At 45.6% G+C, this 19887-nt stretch overlaps 1 protein-coding gene across 1 annotated transcript in view; it reads right to left on the bottom strand.

Moving 5' to 3' along the window:
• Nucleotides 1-1662: 1662 nt before the first annotated feature.
• Nucleotides 1663-19887, bottom strand: part of LOC146822541 (NACHT, LRR and PYD domains-containing protein 12-like) — an 867568-nt gene continuing 849343 nt past the window's right edge. Inside the window, exon 16 of the mRNA XM_085613662.1 lies at nt 1663-9096. Within this exon, the coding sequence (XP_085469788.1) occupies nt 9009-9096 (88 nt within the window). The 3' untranslated portion in view covers nt 1663-9008. The remainder of the gene's footprint in view (nt 9097-19887) is intronic.

The following is a 19887-nucleotide window of genomic DNA, read 5'->3' as shown; positions in this document are numbered from 1 at the left end:
AGGGAGATCTTACTCAGACACAAGGACAGTTGTAAGAAGAGGTCCCTCAGCCTCAGGGAGATCTTACTCAGACACTAGGACAGTTGTAAGAAGAGGTCCCTCAGCCTCAGGGAGATCTTACTCAGACACTAGGACAGTTGTAAGAAGAGGTCCCTCAGCCTCAGGGAGATCTTACTCAGACACTAGGACAGTTGTAAGAAGAGGTCCCTCAGCCTCAGGGAGATCTTACTCAGACACAAGGACAGTTGTAAGAAGAGGTCCCTCAGCCTCAGGGAGATCTTACTCAGACACAAGGACAGTTGTAAGAAGAGGTCCCTCAGCCTCAGGGAGATCTTACTCAGACACTAGGACAGTTGTAAGAAGAGGTCCCTCAGCCTCAGGGAGATCTTACTCAGACACTAGGACAGTTGTAAGAAGAGGTCCCTCAGCCTCAGGGAGATCTTACTCAGACACTAGGACAGTTGTAAGAAGAGGTCCCTCAGCCTCAGGGAGATCTTACTCAGACACAAGGACAGTTGTAAGAAGAGGTCCCTCAGCCTCAGGGAGATCTTACTCAGACACTAGGACAGTTGTAAGAAGAGGTCCCTCAGCCTCAGGGAGATCTTACTCAGACACTAGGACAGTTGTAAGAAGAGGTCCCTCAGCCTCAGGGAGATCTTACTCAGACACTAGGACAGTTGTAAGAAGAGGTCCCTCAGCCTCAGGGAGATCTTACTCAGACACTAGGACAGTTGTAAGAAGAGGTCCCTCAGCCTCAGGGAGATCTTACTCAGACACTAGGACAGTTGTAAGAAGAGGTCTCTCAGCCTCAGGGAGATCTTACTCAGACACAAGGACAGTTGTAAGAAGAGGTCCCTCAGCCTCAGGGAGATCTTACACAGACACTAGGACAGTTGTAAGAAGAGGTCCCTCAGCCTCAGGGAGATCTTACTCAGACACTAGGACAGTTGTAAGAAGAGGTCCCTCAGCCTCAGGGAGATCTTACTCAGACACTAGGACAGTTGTAAGAAGAGGTCCCTCAGCCTCAGGGAGATCTTACTCAGACACTAGGACAGTTGTAAGAAGAGGTCCCTCAGCCTCAGGGAGATCTTACTCAGACACAAGGACAGTTGTAAGAAGAGGTCCCTCAGCCTCAGGGAGATCTTACTCAGACACTAGGACAGTTGTAAGAAGAGGTCCCTCAGCCTCAGGGAGATCTTACTCAGACACAAGGACAGTTGTAAGAAGAGGTCCCTCAGCCTCAGGGAGATCTTACTCAGACACAAGGACAGTTGGTCAACATCTCTCTGTTCATGAATTCTCAGACATTGGGAGCTCTGAGATCTTTTGTTGGCAGACTGTGCTCCCCGCCAAGATCATATTCTTCCAACCAAGATGTCAATCTGAGACACTGGGGTGTTCTCTGAGAGCTTGGGGAGCCAGGCTGTGTCCCCAAGATCTCAATCCCACATGATGCCAATCTCAGAGACGGGGTGTTTTCCCAGGAGTTGCACGACCATGCAGGGCCCCCTCCCCATGATTTCAATACCCTCTAGATGCCAATCTCGGACGTTGAGGTGTTCTCTGAGATGTTGTGGGAGGCAATCAGTGTAGGTCCATGCTGGGAGTCAAACACACAAAAAGTGATGGGAAGAAAGCTTGCAATAAGTAAAAGTCGTAGGTAGGTAAATCTTTATTGCAAAATGTATGTTATAAATCAAAGCAAATCATATAAACAGCCCTCAATCCTCTCTACTAATAATACTCAGAAATTGCACAAATAAATTCATTAATATTCCTTAAGTTCCGTTACAAATTTCCCATTTTCTTTATTAAAATACCCCATACAATGTTATTATTTGATCAACACGATATTGAACTTTCATGTGAGAGTCCAGAAAAGAATTCATTAATAAAACCACATTCAATGAGATAGATTATTTTTAGTACACCAGTAAACAACTTCTACTAATCACCAAGGTCGGCGATTTAAAATACCTGAGTATATTATTAAATCTTAAAATCATAAAATTAATTATTTTGATTGATTCTTGAAATTCTTCAGATGCAGCGCCATTAGCGAGATGGACTTGATCGTACACCCGATTAGTTTGTTTGTGTTTCCTGCAAACCAGTAATCACTCGCCTCCGAGTGTACTAATGCCCGCTTCCTTAAAAGGTGGCTTCAGGTACTTAAATCTTGTAGATAGGACACAAGCAAAGGGTTTGCCTAATTGTTTCCGAATAAGCGTTGAAAGAACAGCATCGAGTCATTTGATCGTCTGACTTATTCCACCATCCGTCGGACTGCAGCAGTGGGACACATGGGAGCCTGAGGCGTAGAAAAGCCTTTTTTACCCGTTGGCTTAGGTTGGGGTCAAGATACATTTGGCTTTTCTTTGAGAGGGTTCATGAGTCTGCTTTACTATACGCGGATGATACAGTTTTGTTGGCTAGAACCGCGAGAGGATTACAAGCCCTCTTAAATGGATTTTATGATTTTATGGTCTCTTTAGACTTATTAATTAATTTTAAAAAATCACATTCTATGTCGATCGGCTCGGGGAGAGCAAAAAGGGTGAAATTTTTTTGCAATGGGCAGGAATTAACGAAAGTCCAGACGTTCCCATATCTAGGGGTAGCGTTTGACGACAGATCATCTTGGGTCATACAACGTGCTCAAAAAAAGAATAACCTAGCTAGAGCTACAGGCGCTTTGTTGGGCTTCGCAAAGCGCTTAGGCTGTAAACCACTCCCCGCTTTATTAAAAATATATAGTGCGAAGTGTTTGCCCATGGCACTTTACGGAAGCGAGGTCTGGGGTTACAAGGCTTCTCCCAATATCCAAGTAGTAGAAAATAATTTCTTTCGGAAACTGCTGTCCCTTCCCCCCTCTGTTCCCACTTTTAACATTCATGAGGACCTAGGGATGGGTTATGTTAGCGACCATATAGCAGTGGCCCCGCTACTAGGCTGGTTGAGGGTTTGGGCACAACAGCCACCAAACCTAAACCAACAAATTATTCAGGACTGCCTGTCCTTGGAAAAAGCCTTGTCTGTCCCTTGGTTAAGTTACATTAAAAATAATTTGATCTCACTTGGGTGTTCGGAATTGTTCTCTAGTCCTTGTGTGATTAGTAAAGAGCAAATTAAAGCCATTAAGACCCAGTTTTTGTCAAGAGTAATGTTGTCAAGGGAAAGTGATGAGCTGGGGAAACCGACAGCGAGGAGGTTTGTGATGTTGAGTTCAGGGAACGAGATTCAGCCTTACCTAACCTACATTAACAAACCTTTCCATATGTTTTTGTTAATAAGATTTAAGCATGGCTTGCTTCCCTGGCTCTTGGCATACCCAAAAGGATTTTTTAAAGAGGGAACCCTGGGGCCCTGTCCTTGTGATAATATTTCTGAACAAAATATGTTGCACATGTTATTTTTTTGTAAATTTTACTCTTTGCAGCGGAAAAAATACATCTTGCCGATTTTAAAGAATTGTCAATTTAAGCAAGTTAGGCCTGCCTTGGTTTATTTACAAATGTTGGAGTCTCCTTTGATTTGTTTTGGGGTTGCCTGCTTTATAGTGGGCGCCCTAAGAGTCAGAAATAGGGCCCAGTTGACATAGTTACTTGATAATGATCATTGTGCCCACTATGCTGCCGTAGATGAAATGTTTTTTAGGACATAATGAAATTTTACTATGTTTTTTAACCATATGAATGAATTAACTCAAAGAGTCATTTTATTGTACATTGCGCCAAATCGTATTGTATTTATTATTTGTGTTAATAATTTTTCTGTAATGCATTTGTCTCTTTTTTGTTTGCTGTTTTGTGCTTTGATGGTTTTAAAATTTTAACCGAATAAAGCAAACCTTGACTTTTTGACTTTGAGTCTAGTGTGGGTTCTTATACTGGGCTGCCGCTGCATAAATCTATTTCATGGTCCTGTTTATTAGCATCTTCATAGTTAACTCTGGGATTGCCACTGGTTATTTTATTGTACATAATTAGACATTTCTTACTATCAATTACAACTTAGGTTCTGTGGCTACCACGCTTGTACTCCGGTTTTCTCCCAGGTCTTCTCTGATAAAGCCCTTTAAACAAGAGGATGGTGCTTTCTCACAATCACATAAATGATTAACCAGATTAAAATAATTTAAGGGAGCTAGCTGCTTTAGTCCAAATTCTAATCTTATCCAACAGTGCGGCGTCCACGATCGTAACTTAAAAATGTGCTGTTTAATATTAATAAACAAGGAGTTTAACACCTCCATGTTTTGTTTCTTAAAAATGATGCCTTTGTATAAGAAGTCAAAAACATATTCTCATAGTTATGACCCTAGGTGCAGGGTCCAGAGCCCCCCCATACAGATGTGCAAAATGTGCAGTGGCTCTACCTTTTGCCGACACTAGATTTTTAATCTGGTTTAAGTGTGATTACCGGGTCAATTTTTATTTGCAGGAAACCCCTAAATAAGTGTATCCTGTACTTTGCTCAATTACTACCTCAATATGCAGGGCCGGCTGTAGGGCGTGATATCGGTGCCACCGCACCAGGCGCTGACTTTGGGAGGTGTCGTGATTTTAAGTACAATATGGTTTTAAAAGCACCTGCTGCGGGGTTTTTCAGGCAACCATAAAAATGTCAAGATAACTCTGGTGATTGATGGACCTGCTGCAGAGAGACTCAGCATAAAGTAGCGCAGGAGGTTAAAATGCCTGCTGCAAAGCAGGTGGACCATGCAGATCACAAAGTGCGTATAATGTAAATATGTCAGTGCGTTGCTGCTTCTGTCAGAGAGATCCTATTGTTACTTGCAGTTTATAAGTTTCAACCCTAATATAGAACAGTGAGCTACTAACTGTCATCCAAGAGCTGCATACCAACTGCAAGGTATAGATTAGAGCGTTGTGATTTTTTCTCTCAGTCTTTCATCATCCTAATGTTGCAAAAAGGTTCCACTTGGGTAGAAATCAATTCTCATTAGGAAAGCCAACCCCCAACCATGGTGCTACGTTTTAAATTCTTAGTTTGTGCTTCTTCAGACCAAGCACTCTTAGAATGTTCTGCCTACCAGTATGGATGACTTGTGACTCTTACACCCTGTAGTCCTCTGTAGCATTTCCTATACACTTATTTACACAGTATGATTGATTGTCTCTGTGTAATGTGTGTGTGATGCAAAGTGCTCTGACACCCTACACTGGTAGGAGTGGCGCTATAAAACAAAAGAAATGCATTAGAGAGACAGCGGTTATGGAGCCTTGAGGGGCACTGTTAAAGGGTGGTAGTGAGGGAATCCGGGGGTGGTCATTGGGGGGGGGGTGCAAACAAACATTGTTGCACCAGGCGCCACAAGCGATTCCAAATGACATCATTTTTATTTTTCTATAATTATCAAAGAGAAAAATTGATTGCTTAGTTAATAATGACAAAAGGTTACTCCAGTTTATGACGCCTGTTTTCATGACGGATATTGGTGTACAATTCATCCCAGCAGCCCGGTATTTTTGACTATTTCCTATTTCCTATTAAGACCTCTACCGCTTTCGACGTACAGATGGTAGAGGTGGGAGCAACTCATGGAGTTACATGAAAACTTCATGAGATTCTGAAGAGTTCCGAGACTTGGCGGAAATCGGCACATCGCACTGCTCGCACTGATTTTTAGCACTGGGAGCCCATTCCGCACTCACGCAGCACATCTGAGGGCGTCGTTTCTCAAGTTAGTTTTGCTGCCGCTTGAGTAGATTTCCTACGTTTGCGACTGCCTGCTTTGGAAAAAAACATCACTGGGTGCCCTCCTAGAGCTGGAAAACCGTACTAGGGGACGCCAATTCTAGCTTGCGCTCGCCAATGAACCGTTGGTGAGCAGGGCATGAGAAAAAACTCCGCCATGGGGCGGTTGGCGGAATTTGGCCGAAACTCTGCATTCCATGCATATCACGGAGTGCCCAAAACTCCGCCAGCTGAGCAGAATTATCCACCACCCGTAATGTAGAGCTCAGAGTCCATACTGCTCGAAGAAGCAGCTGTGGGAGCGGACTTTTTCCATATAACACTTACATAAACGCTTTGCATTTACTGCATGAGATGTGATTCACTGCTCTGCTCTAATGTTGCAGTATGCCTATCGATTTTAAGGACAAATTTGTGATTAGTGCCTGTATTTATTTCTGACTGAAGGCCTAACCAAACACGTACCTGACACGGTCTCTTCATTTTTATTTAATTTTTATATTCCTGCTTTATTGCTCTTATGCACTCTTATGGATTGTTCTTTTTATAAGTGCTCTTAGTTTTTTCTGTATTCCCTTTTTTCCATTGCATATCAGCTTGTCTGTGCGACTGGCTTTATCAGCTCCTTGGCTTACGGAGGTAACTGCAGTTGATAATAAATCCCAGATATTATCCTATAAGGCGCCCCACTCAGCGCTCCGACTGCACATTATGGGGGTTGACTGTTCCAAGGAACAGCTGTCCTGATGAGCTGCCCTACTGCCTGCAGATCTTGCCCAGCATTGACTGTGCTCTGCCTGCTTTCTAGTGCCTCATGAGCGATACAACTTTATTCTGTGGGACCCTGGAGCTGTGAGGACCCTAGCAGTTGGTGAGCGCTATATCTCCATCCCCACCAGAGGAGGAGAGCGGGGATCCGGCAGCGCTGTGCTGTCAGCTGTCAGCGTGCTACGAGGGGATCCCGGCATGTGGGATTCCCCCCTGGGCTGCCTGTAGAAGACCGGGTGCCCACCCCGCAATTGCCTACTTTAAAACAGCGGGAGCCCACCCCGCGCTATTACCGCAATTGTCTGCTTATTTCGAAAGCGGGAGCCCACCCCGCGTGTTGCCGCCCTTTTGCTATTCAAACCAGCGGGAGCCCACACCGCGGTCTTTATACCAATTTAGCGGGAGACCACCCCGCATTGCAGCCGCACTTTGAAAGTGCCAAAGAATCACCCGAAATCACCGCCGCTGGCCTGGGAGTCCCCGGAGCCCCGTGCGGGCTCCCCCGCCGACGTCGGAGGGGAGCCGCGCTAGGATTGGTGCTGGACCGGGTGTTGCCCGGCAACAGGAGAGCATCATTCCGGAGTCCGGAGATGGCGGCCTGAGCAGTGCTGGAGAGCAGTCCCACGCGTGTTGCCTGGAAGACTGCATGCGACCGAGTGGGGCTCCCGTGAGTCTGGGAGAGCCCCGCAGTATCAAGCAGCCAAGGAGAAGAGTCCGGAGCCTCACGCCGGAGTCCCGGGTCCCAGGAGAGGGCCCGGGTGAGGTCCAAAGAAGCCCGAACAGCCGGTGAGTGGAGCTGCCTGGGGAGTAGGGTTCCTGTATGCCTGAGCGGCCCCGCAGGAATAGCGGGCCGCTCCAATGAGGGGCCAAGTCTATTTCTCTCGAGTCCCCGAGTGGGGCTCCAGCCAGTGACGATTTACCCTGAGCAGTCCCGCAGGAGGGCGGGCCGCTCCCGCAGTGGGGTCAAATTTTGACTAAGCGAGGCCCCCAGAAGTCCCAGCACCATTTTCGACACTGCAGCCCCACGAGTTAGCCAGAGGCACATCGGGGACATTCTTTTGCTGAGATCGGAAGGTAAGCTGCAACGTTTTGGGCAATTTCTGTGATTACAGAATCCCAGAAGTGAGACTCCAACTTTACTAGTACTTGCTTCCTTTCCCCAGCTGTACCACACGTTAGCGACAGCTGCACCACGTGGGCACTTTTACTTTGAGTCCCTGAGCAGGGGCTCCGCAGGGGCGCCAAGGACTAACCTACAACGAGGGGCATCTTTGTGTGCATGACAAGGTGGGCACTCTAATGGTCATAATCTGCTGGGTGCACCACTGATAATGTCTTTATGCCAATAATGATGCCTAATGCATATGATTAGGTCCAATGCAGCATGTGATTTATGCTCATGGTTTATGCCCCATCCAAATATGAGAATACATAAGGTTTTTATCTCTAATGAGATGCCCAATGTACTTATGTTGATGATGTTATGATGCATAATGTGCTTATATGCCTAAGGTGTTGCTCATACTTTGATCCCTGCCAATAAGGTGCTGAGGTTATGCATAATATGTTTAACCCTTCAGGCTCATGTGCCTATTGTTATGGCCCGTGCTGATGGTGTTGCCTTTTATGCCTAAGTGAGGCTTAATGTCATACCATGATGTTTTCATTCCACGCCTAAAGCTTTTATGCTGATGATGCCTTGATGCTCACAGGGTTATGTATAATGAGATTCCTGCTAATGAGGTTATGCCCACAGATTGATGCCTACTACAGACAGGGTTTATACCAATGAGGTTCTTATGCCTAATGTTATGCATACGGTGCTGTTTAGGCCCGTAAGATGCTATTATGGTTATGCACAATACAATTCTGCACCTGACCTAATGTTTTCCTGTGATGTTCCAGGTTCAGGCCTGAATATGTTATAGGATTTATGACTAACGTGATGATGCCTTATGTTTATGCCTAATGCTTATGGCAATGTTGCTACGCACATGGTCGTGCCAGTAGATACTGGCTGTTACACATTTATTGCTGATGGACTTACCTTTTTCCCCTGTGCTTCATGATGGTTCTGGCAGTGACCCGATTGGCACTGCCCTGTACATAATCCCCTGTAAATTGCTGCCTGGTGCCGGTTGGCACAGAGTTATGTGTCTGTGATTATGATTCTAATCTGTTTCCATAATACAAAAAAGCTATTTTTACACAACCTGGTGTGGAGTCTCTTTAGTAGAGTGCCTAGTGTGTCGCCTGTGAGTGTGGGCTGCGCAGATGCTTTACACATTGCTCAGGTGGTTAGCCTACCCGCTCCGCGCCAAGCTACCCCGTTTCTAACAGTGTTTTTACGACCATAGGGTGAAACAGCAGTGACATTACATGTGTTGATTCAGACTAATGGTGAGGGGACTTTGACAATGCGCCATCTTTGTCTGATACACCACCTCACAGGTCATGTTAGAGGACCTCTAGCGCCAGCACTGCTCTGGACACGCCATGGACGTCCAGGATACATCTCTTCAGTTGAGCCAGTCAACGATCTCTAGCTCGGGTCTGGCTCTCTTCAGTTCATCAAGCACAGACCGATTGATTAAAGACGTTTTAAGCCTGTGGGGACAAGAGAGGGTCAGATATTGATTCAATATTGTGCAAATAAATTACTACAAATAATCCAGTTTGCGCAGTATTTACGACGTAACTGAGTGTATATTCATGAGTAGAGCGATCAACCACCATAGAGATCACAGCACAATACAGGCTGATAAATACAAACATTTGCATAAATCAATCACAACAGCCAGTCAAGTGCCCACTGCCCAACATTCTTCTCATGCTGAGTGAACCCACGGTTAGGGCACAATCCAGCTAGAAACAAGAGGGTGGCAGCATAGAGGTCCTTTAGAACTCCCCGACTCCTACTTAAAAATGCACGAGTGAGTCCGCTGCACCAACCACACTCAACTCTTCGGGCACAGGTAACCGTGACAGCGATACGTCACAGAGAGCTGAAATACGCACCAGTCCTGATCGCTAACAGATGATTGGCCATTTCACATCATCAGTAGTCAATCCCCCTCACCACACTCGAATTGGAGACATTGGGCTAGATATATGCGAATGAGGTAATAAGATTGTGAGACTGGGATAGCTGGGGCATGGGGCAGCCACCACCCCACCATGATACTCCCCTGGATCATTCCCACCCTACTCACACCTCATAGGCAGATCGAAGTGATGTCCCTCCTGCTCCTCACGTCTCATTGGCAGGTACAAGTGATGTCCCACCTGCTCCTGACGTCTCATTGGCAGGTAAAAGTGATGTCCCTCCTGCTCCTCACGTCTCATTGGCCGGTACACGTTATTTCCCACATCCCTCCATTAATGGGATCCACAATCTGGTACGGCCAAAGAAAGCTACCAAAGGAAGTGGGCTAGTACATCTGACCTCAGGGCTCCTCCTTCCCTTTCCAAGATCTGTAGCGTTGCCTCGCTCCTGTGGATGGGTTTACGCTCAGATCTTTGTGAGGGTCTCAGAACAGCAGACGCCTGCACTGATGAATGAAGTCAGTACACAGATGAAAGGACTTGCTCAATGGATGACTCTTCGTTCTGCAGTGTGGGCTCCGTGAGGAGATTTAACAACTGGTTGAATTAAATCAATGGGAGCCGCTTCCTGTGACCCCAGAGGCGGCGTGGTGATTACAGGGACAATGTACTTTAATTCACTCTGGAGAGGTCGATTGTGTGAGGCTTGTCTGGTTGGCTCTTGCTTTCACTGCTATCGTAGGTGTTTCAGTTGGTTTTGTCCTCACTTTTAATGCCTTCAATTCCTCGATCTCCGCATTGAGGTTATCAATAGTCAACCTTTGGGATTCTAACAAAGGTATCAGATATACGTGCGGCAGCTCAGACCTCCAGGTCTGCGATCGGCATCTTTCGCACTCACTCGCTGGACTGGCATCTCTTCCAGTCCTCTCAGTGGTGCTGCGCTCCCTCTTGCTCTCACTCCATTGTGTGCTATTTGTGTCTCACCCCCTGGGGCAGTCAGTCCCTAAGAAGAGCTGTGCAGACCACAAGAGCGTTTCACGACCACAGCGGGTTCCCTCTGAATGACCTGACACCTTTCTTGGGATTATCTGCAACAAATGCTTCTTCCATCATCTTATTATTATAACACACAGCCAGAATAAATAATGTATATAATCAAACATACATTTAATTTGACAATAAAACTATAATATCCAAATTCATCAACATACATCGTAATCCAAAGCAGAGCAGGACTAGGTTTCAAAACAATTTTAAAAGCAATAAACTAAGTGATAAATTAAAACACTTATGAATTTCTAATGTCTCGCAATTGTCATCCTGTGATTCTGGGCAAAATGACTTAATCTCCCCGTGCCTAACCAAAATGAATGTGTGTCCTCATGTAATGTAACTGGTGCTATGTAAAGCGCTCTGATACCCGATTCGGGTCAAGTTTTTGCTATACAAGACTCTGCAAAAAAAAAAAGTCATCTAGCCAGTGCTGCAGCTGCATCTCTGGTCCCAGTGGTAATTCCTCATTCTAAGTCCTTTAGACAGTGCTGTAGCTCCTTCTATGTTCCTGCCAGTAATTCCTCATTCTAAGTCCTCTAGACAGTGCTGCAGCTGCGTCTCTGGTGCCATGGTAATTCCTCATTCTAAGTCCTATAGCCAGTGCTGCAGCTGCTTCTTGGGTTTCAATGGTAATTCTTCATTCTTAGTCCTTCTCTGGTCCTGTCGGTAATTCCTCATTCTAAGTCCTCTAGACAGTGCTGTAGCTACTTCTCAGGTCCTGTCAGTAATTCCTCATTCTAAGTCGTCTAGAGAGTACTGCAGTTGCTTCTTGGGTTTCAGTAGTAATTGTTCATTCTTAGTCCTTCTCTGGTCCTGTCGGTAATTCCTCATTCTAAGGCCTCTAGGCAGTGCTGCAGCTCCTTCTCTAGTGCTGTCGGTAATTCCCCATTCTAAGTCCTCTAGACAGTGCTGTAGCCGCATCTCTGGTCCCAGTGGTAATTCCTCATTCTATGTCCTCTAGACAGTGCAGCAGCTGCTTCTTTTGTCCCAGTGGTAATTCCCCATTCTAAGTCCTCTAGCCAGTGCTGCAGCTGCTTCTTTTGACCCAGTGGGAATTCCCCATTCTAAGTCCTCTAGCCAGTGCTGCAGCTGCTTCTTGGGTTCAAGTGGTAATTCCCCATTCTAAGTCCTCTACACAGTGCTGTAGCTGCATCTCTGGTCCCGGTGGTAATTCCTCATTCTATGTCCTCTAGCCAGTGCTGTAGCTGCTTCTTGGGTTCCAGTGGTAATTCCCCATTCTACGTCCTCTATGAGTGCTGCAGCTGCTTCTCAAGTCCCAGTGGGAATTCCCCATTCTAAGTCCTCTAGCCAGTGCTGCAGCTGCTTCTTGGGTTCAAGTGGTAATTCCCCATTCTAAGTCCTCTACACAGTGCTGTAGCTGCATCTCTGGTCCCAGTGGTAATTCCTCATTCTAAGTCCTCTAGCCAGTGTTGCAGCTGCTTCTTGGGTTCAAGTGGTAATTCCCCATTCTAAGTCCTCTACACAGTGCTGTAGCTGCATCTCTGGTCCCAGTGGTAATTCCTCATTCTATGTCCTCTACACAGTGTTGCAGCTGCTTCTTTTGCCCCAGTGGTAATTCCCCATTCTAAGTCCTCTAGTTAGTGCTGCAGCCGCTTCTTGGGTTTCAGTAATAATTCTTCATTCTTAGTCCTTCTCTGGTGTTAAAGATTGCAGGGATCGCTGTTAGCATGAGCTGATAGCCATTTTGCACTTGGCAGCCATTTTAGTTAGTCAGAAAGGCCTCGCTGTCAGAATGCACCTGCTCCTAGTATAGAACTGTCAGGCTATTCTTGCTGATGTAAGGATAAAGGTCTCCCCTCCCACTTTGTTGAGCAAGCACATTTTGTATAGCCATATTAGTCAGTAAGCATGCTTACATGTGCCAGGACCTCCCCTTGGTTTTATGCTGACTATGTAACCTATGCATATATAAGGTCCCTGTTCTCTGTACTCCTTAGACTGCCTCCTACAGTGGCCTGAGGGTACTGTGTGACGTAGTCTCCCTCATCTGAGGTTAATAAATATGTTTTCTTGATATTACAGCTTCTGTGCCAATCTCTTCTTTGTTGGTTAAAAGAACCAGGTGTATCAGTGAACCCCTTAGGTTTATATTTCTTCACTGGTCCTGTCCGTAATTCCCCAATCAAAGTCCTCTAGACAGTGTTGCAGCTGCTTCTTGGGTTCCAGTGGTAATTCCTCATTCTAAGTCCTCTAGTCAGTGCTGCAGGTGCCTCTCTGTTCACAGTGGTAATTCCTCATTCTAAGCCCTTTACACAGCGCTGCAGCTGTGTCTCTGGCCACGGTGGTAATTCCTCATTCGTAGTCCTTCTCTGGCCCTGTCAGTAATTCCCCATTCCAGTAGTAGTTCCTCATTCCAAGTCCTCTAGACAGTGCTGCAGCTGCGTCTTCAGTTCCAGTGGTAATTCCTCATTCTAAGCCCTCTAGCAGTGCTGCTAGCTGCTTCTCAGTTCCCGTAAGTAACTCCCCCATTCTAAGTCCCCTAGGCAGTGCTGCAGCTGCTTCTTAGGTTCCAGTGGTAATTCCTCATTCTAAGTCCTCCAGGGAGTGCTGCAGGTGCATCTCTGTTCCCAGTGGTAATGCCTCATTATAATTCCTCTACACAGTGATGCTGCTGCTTCTTTAGTCCCAGTTGTAATTCCTCATTCTAAGCCGTTTAGACAGTGCTGCAGCTGTGTCTCTGTCCACAGCAGTAATTCCTCATTCTAAGTCCTCTACACTGTGATGCAGATGCATCTCTGTTCCCAGTGGTAATTCCTCATTCTGAGTCCTCTTGACAGTGTGGCAGTTGCTTCTTTGGTCCCAGCGGTAATTCCTCATTCTTAGTCCTTCTCTGGTCCTGTCGGTAATTCCCCATTCTAAGTCCTCCAGCCAGTGCTGCAGCTGCGTCTTGGGTTACAGTGGTAGTTCCCCATTCTAAGCCCTCTAGCAGTGCTGCTAGCTGCTTCTTAGGTCCCATAACTCCCCCATTCTACGTCCCCTAGGTATTGCGGTTTCTCTGGTCACAGTGGTAATTCCACATTCTTAGTACTCTAGGCACTGTTGCAGCTGCTTCTCTGGTCCTGTTGGTAATTCCTCATTCTAAGTTCTCTAGACAGTGCTGCAGCTGCGTCTTTATTCCCAGTGGTAATTCCCCAGTCTAAGTCCACTAGGCAGTGCTGCAGCTGTGTCTCTGGTCACAGTGGTAATTACACATTCTTAGTCCTCTAGCCAGTGCTACAGCTGCTTCTCGGGTCCTGTCAGTAATTCCTCTTTCTAAGTCCTCTAGCCAGTGCTGCAGCTGCTTCTTGGGTTTCAGTAGTAATTTCCCATTCTAAGGCCTCTAGCCAGTGCTGTAGGTGCGTCTCTGGTCCCACTGGTAATTCCTCATTCTAAGCCCTCTAGACACTGCTGCAGCTCCAAATCTGGCCCTGCTGGCAATTCCTTGTTCTAAGTCTTGCAGACAGTGCTGTTAGCTGCGTCTCTAGTCATGTCAGTAACTCCCCCATTCGAAGTCCTCTAGCCAGTGCTGTAGCTGTGTCTCTGGCCCCAGTGGTAATTCTTCATTCTCAGTACTTCTCTGGGCCTGTGAGTAATTCCTCCTTCTAAGCCTTTTAGACAGCGCTGCAGGTGAGTCTCTGCTCCCAATGGTAATTCTTCATTCTTAGTCCTTCTTTGGTCCTGTCTGTAATTCCCCATTCTAAGTCCTCTAGCCAGTGCTGCAGGTGCATCTCTGGTCCCAGTGGTAATTCCTCATTCTAAGTCCTCTACACAGTTCTGCAGCTGCTTCTTTAGTGCCAGTGGTGATTCCTCATTCTAAGCCCTTTAGACAGTCCTGCAGGTGAGTCTCTGGCTACGGTGGTATTTCTTCATTCTTAGTCCTTCTCTGGTCCTGATAGTAATTCCCCATTCTAAGGCCTCTAGCCAGTGCTGTAGCTGGTTCTCTGGTCCCACTGGTAATTCCTCATTCTAAGTCCTCTAGCCAGTGCTGTAGCTGGTTCTCTGGTCCCACTGGTAATTCCTCATTCTAAGGCCTCTAGCCAGTGCTGTAGCTGGTTCTGTTGTCCCATCGGTAATTCCTCATTATGTCCTCTAGACAGTGCTGCAGCTGCTTCTCTAGTCCTATCGGTAATTCCCCATTCGAAGTCCTTGAGGCAGGGCTGCAGCTGAGTCTCTCTTCATACAACCACTACACTTCAAACAAAAACACGAAGTCATTGTCATTTACAGCAGCAATAGCTCTTGCTCTCAAAAATGCGTGACATATTGCATTGCAAATGCTTGTTTTTATTTCTTCCTATGTCCCTACCACGAGCCATCGTGCTGTGAATTCTAGCTCTTCCTGTAAACGGATGATATATAAATTCTTCTGTGCGGTTCTCTGATGTCCGGGAAGCCTGGTCTGCGTTATTAAAATGTAAATAAAATCAATAAATGAACGCGAGGACTGGTTTGTATACTCAGGGATAACCCGCACAGCCTTAGTTTACTAAGAGTTCCTACACTTTCAGTCCTAATGTTGTTGGAACTGTGGTAAATTTAAATTACCTAGACTTAATTTATGCTGTAAAATTCAATAAGAATAACTCAGTAAAAATAAGAGGCAGAATCCGTGGTATTTGAGGTTTTAAAAGGGAATTTATTCCTTACAAAGGAATTGGTTCGAACCAGGCAATCGGGTTCCGTCACCATGAAGGTTCAGGAAGGGATAGGCAATACATTATTGACAGGTTATCATATATATAGTAAATGCATTACAGTAAAGACAGATGCAGGAGGCGTAACAGTTGATAGGAAAGATAAGAATACACATACGTAATGAAAAAGGCGTTACAATAGGCGTTACAATAGGCGTATACTAGAAACGTCATTATGGGGATGTCACAGGTGGGTGGATTCATAAGAGAATCCTGCAATGTCAGCAGAAATATATGGCAAAGATGCGCGCGCAGCTGCATGACGTGTGATTGACGTGTAACTAGAGGGTGAAGGGGACTTGACATTTAGCCCTACATGAGGAGACAGAAGTCTGGGATGTCAGAACAACCTAATCCCAAATCGTATCTAATATCTTGTGTTTAAGGAACTGTATTATCTGGAAGGAAAGGTCTCTCGGACAGAGTCTATTCTATACTGACTGCTAGTGCGTGTACAAGCGTCTACGTGTCTACATGAGATGCGAGGGGGCATGGGCCTACCATGGTAACAGGAGCTATGAATTACTTGCACGGAGACAGTGAGGCCGGGCCCTTTGCTCTGCAGCTGGAAGGATGTTTACCTAAACTACTAGACAGGAATGTATTGGTTGAGGAGCGGAGCAGATAACTTGAAGGCGAAATACAGTCTTGGCAGGCAACAGGCCGAGCCAGGTACCGTTTAGCCTCGCAGAGAGTAAAACAAAGGTCATGGATATAGATGCGAGTCCAGGCTGAAGCTTTCAGAAGCAGAAAGCAGGAAAAGGCTCGATGACAGAATTCAGGGCCTACTCGCCAGAGCTGAAAAACGTGAAAGGTGCACCATATAAAGTCGGTGGTCAAGCATACTTAGGAACGGAATATCCGACCCATTCATGGTGGATCTGAAAGAGGACATGTTAACGTTGGACGCACATGTATTTGCGTCTTCATAGCTGGAAGTGGAGGGAACATACATGTACTTGTAGCACGTACATGGAGCCGTTGGGGTCTAAGATAGGGGACACAATTGATCATAAAATCCATATTTCCTCATTCCCTCCTTGTCCCCTACGGACCCTTCATGAAATATCGATCTTCATGAATCCATCAATCTGTTCATATAACATCATTTGCTCTTCTTTCTTCTTACGAGATCTTGAATGAAAACTTGAATGTGGAATACACGATGTGGTACACAGGCCGCAAATCGCTGGCCCACACTGTAGACACAGGCAACAACTGAATATTATGAGAAGGCCAATACCTAGGAAGGATAGGACCTTCCATCCCCAGGCTGACAACACGCTCCAGAACCAACCGGACCAAGTCCAGGTGCCTGGATTCTGGTGTATCTGGCTTACAATCTTATGAAGACGAGTTATGGCTTTATATACTGATGGCACGTTTTCTGGAATGAAAACACAGCAACTCGATCCGATGACTCTACAGGCTCCGCCCCTATCGGCTAGGATGATGTCAAGGACAAGACGATTTTGAAGAACAACAATCCGCATCGCAGACTGCTCCTCTGTTAAGTTGCCTAGGGCGGAAGTAGTTTCATTCACTACTGCTTCAAGGGTTCTGGTTAATCTGCGTATCAGTTTATTATTAGTGACAACACCTATGTAGGGAAAGAAACCTTTATTAAAATCTGTGTATTGCTCCCATGCCGTTTCAGTGTAGTCGACAATCGGGAGATCTCTCTGGGATCTATTGTGTACTAAATGGGTATTCCTATGGTAATCAGGAGGGGCTAGGAAAACAGGTGGCAGAAGGAATGCAATGTAACAGGTACCATCCCAATCTAGAGGTAAACGTATATATGCGGTCTGACCACATATGAAGTAGGAATGACGGGAAGCTCTAAATGTAGACTTGCCTTGATCACTGAATTCGATCACAGTGGTACATTTACTATGACCCAGGTGTACTGAACCATTCTTTCTTACACATAATTCACCTTTAACTGGAAATACTGACATAGCAGGCAAGACTGGTGCAGCTTCGGATTCAACATTCAGAATCATGAGGTTAAGTGTAAAGTTACCTAATCCATATACTTCATTTTCTAGATCAGTTCCTGTCTTTTTGGGAAGTCCCTCCTTGTTAAGGTAGCAGACTTTAAGCAAAACTAAGTTCAGGTTTCCCCATACCCAGTTGTCTTGGTAAACTACGGAATTTGAATCTAAAGAGTTAATCAAACTAAACCATGCTCCACAGGAGCCATTGTGTGTGAACGGGTACGGAAAGAGGGGCAGAACTCCCTTGTATTTCTGGTAGGGAGGGAGTCGGCCACATATCCAACAATTGGTAGCGTTGCTGGTCTGATGGGAATGATGTAACATACTAATGAAGGTGTTGTTGCGCAGCGCAAATCTGTAGGACAACTCATGCGGAGGTAATTCGCTAAAAGAGTGTTCGGCAGTAACATTGAAAGCACGCTTGGAAATAGGGTAGTATATGTGTAACAGTATACTTGCAGCAATAATCAAAAGACTTAGAAAAAACATAATCAATAACGTTACTACACAGTGACTACGAAGTGATTTACAGTATGCATGTTTCTCGAGCTGTTTCTGTCTATTTTTCTCTCTAATTCGGTCTAGAGGATACATGTCAGAGACTAATTTAACCGATTCACCTTGGAGAGGACTTAAACAATCAAATTGTCTGACTTGCTAGACCTTAGTTTCAGTTTGTATTCTTGCGATGCAGTTTTCTCAACCAGAGGGAGTTTTGAGTCAGTCTGTGGAGGGGGGCAGGGCTGAGAGTTCAAATCAGAAGGTGGTCCATGGAATTTCTTGAATGGCTCGAGTGTAGCCAACCCTTGCGACCCTCAATCTTCACTGCTGTCCTCGTGGTCAGAAGAACTAATTTCGGCGTTTGCCAGCGAGGCTCCAGCGGGCTCCTCCTGTCGAAATTTCTTATGAAAACAAAATCCCCGGGAACCACTTCATGGGGCTTCACCTCGGTGTTGTCGGGAAAGGCTGCAGCTACCTGTGAACGGCAAGATTGTAGTGCAGACATCAAGGAAGCAAGGTAATCTGTCAGCATATTACAATCAATATCAGTTATTTTTCGAGGTATAGGCGTCCCCCACATATTTGGTGGCCTACCGAAGACCACCTCGTACGGGGATAGCCCTGTTCGAGAATGTGCTACCATTCTCATGTAAAAGAGAGCAACTGGTAAGGCTACTATCCAGTTGACACCTTTCTCTCTGCAGATTTTAGAAAGTCGAATTTTCAGAGTCTGATTATGACGCTCCACGAGACCTGCTGCCTCGGGATGTCGAACACAGTGGAATTTCCATTGATAGCCTAACAAGAGTGAAATGTGTTTCATTAGCTCGGATGAGAACGGCTGGCCGTTATCTGAGTATATGATACGGGGCAAACCATACCGTGGGAAGAATTCACAAACTAACTGTTTGGCAGTAGTCGGGGCAGTGTAATCTGAGACGGGATATGCTTCTGTCCAACGGGAAAGCGCACATACAACTACGAGGACATATTTGAATCCTCAACAACGTTCCATCTGGATATAATCCATCTGGAGGACTTCAAAAGGGTGATCGGGAGGTTGAAATCCACCTTGCTCTACAGGAATGCTTTTACCTGGGTTGAACTGACAACAAATCATGCAAGTACGCACTTTCTGTTTGGCTGCTGCTCGTAAATGTTTGTTGAACCAAATGTGTTGAATACTATCTAGCATAGCTTTTTCTCCTAGGTGCGCTGGACTATGTATTGTGTTAATGATAACTTGAACCATGGAGTCGGGGAGAAACCATATAGATTTTCCCTTCGTCATCCATCCCTGATCTGTTTGGATCCCTCCTAATTCAGTCCATTTCTTGATTTCCTCTGGTGTAGCATGTGTCTGTATGTCAATTACATCAAGGGCGGGATCCTTAACTGTCATGCAGTGTGTCGATGTCGGAACTATTGTCTTTGTCACGTCAGTTGCGTGAGTCCGATTCTGAGCTGTCTGCTTAGCTGTTCGGTCTGCTAGGTCGTTACCCTGGGAAATAATGTCGGTGACTTTTGTATGGGCCTTGCACTTCATGATAGATATCGCAGTAGGTAGATGTATTGCATCTAATAGAGCTTGGATGAGGGGACCGTGTTGAATGTTGGCACCATGAGAAGTCAAATAACCTCTCTCTCGCCAAAGGACTCCGAAGTCGTGTACAACTCCGAATGCATAACGTGAGTCTGTGTATATGTTAACTTTCTTATTTTTAGCTTGAATACAGGCTTGTGTCAGAGCGATGAGCTCTGCTGCTTGAGCTGACAAGATGTTAATACAATTCGTTTCAATAACTTCAGTGTCTGTTGTGACTGCATAAGCGGCCACTAACTCTCCTGTACTTGTTCTCATGCATGAACCATCTACATACAATGTCAGGTCTGGATCTGATAATGGAATGTCTGTCAAGTCTTGTCTGGGTTTCGTCGTTATAGTAATGACTTCAATACAATCATGTGCCAATGGGTCTGTTCCACTTAATGGCAAAAGTGTGGCAGGATTTAATGTACTACAACGTCTGATTTCTATGTGTGGCTGGAACAATGTTAATTCGTAACCTGTCAGTCGTGCTATAGTCAAGTGTTGTGTTTGT

The sequence above is a fragment of the Triturus cristatus genome, chromosome 6, assembly GCF_964204655.1.
Source record: "Triturus cristatus chromosome 6, aTriCri1.1, whole genome shotgun sequence".
Lineage (NCBI taxonomy): Eukaryota > Metazoa > Chordata > Amphibia > Caudata > Salamandridae > Triturus > Triturus cristatus.
The sequence above is the reverse complement of the archived record's forward strand: the minus strand, read 5'-3'. Positions and strand labels throughout refer to the sequence as shown.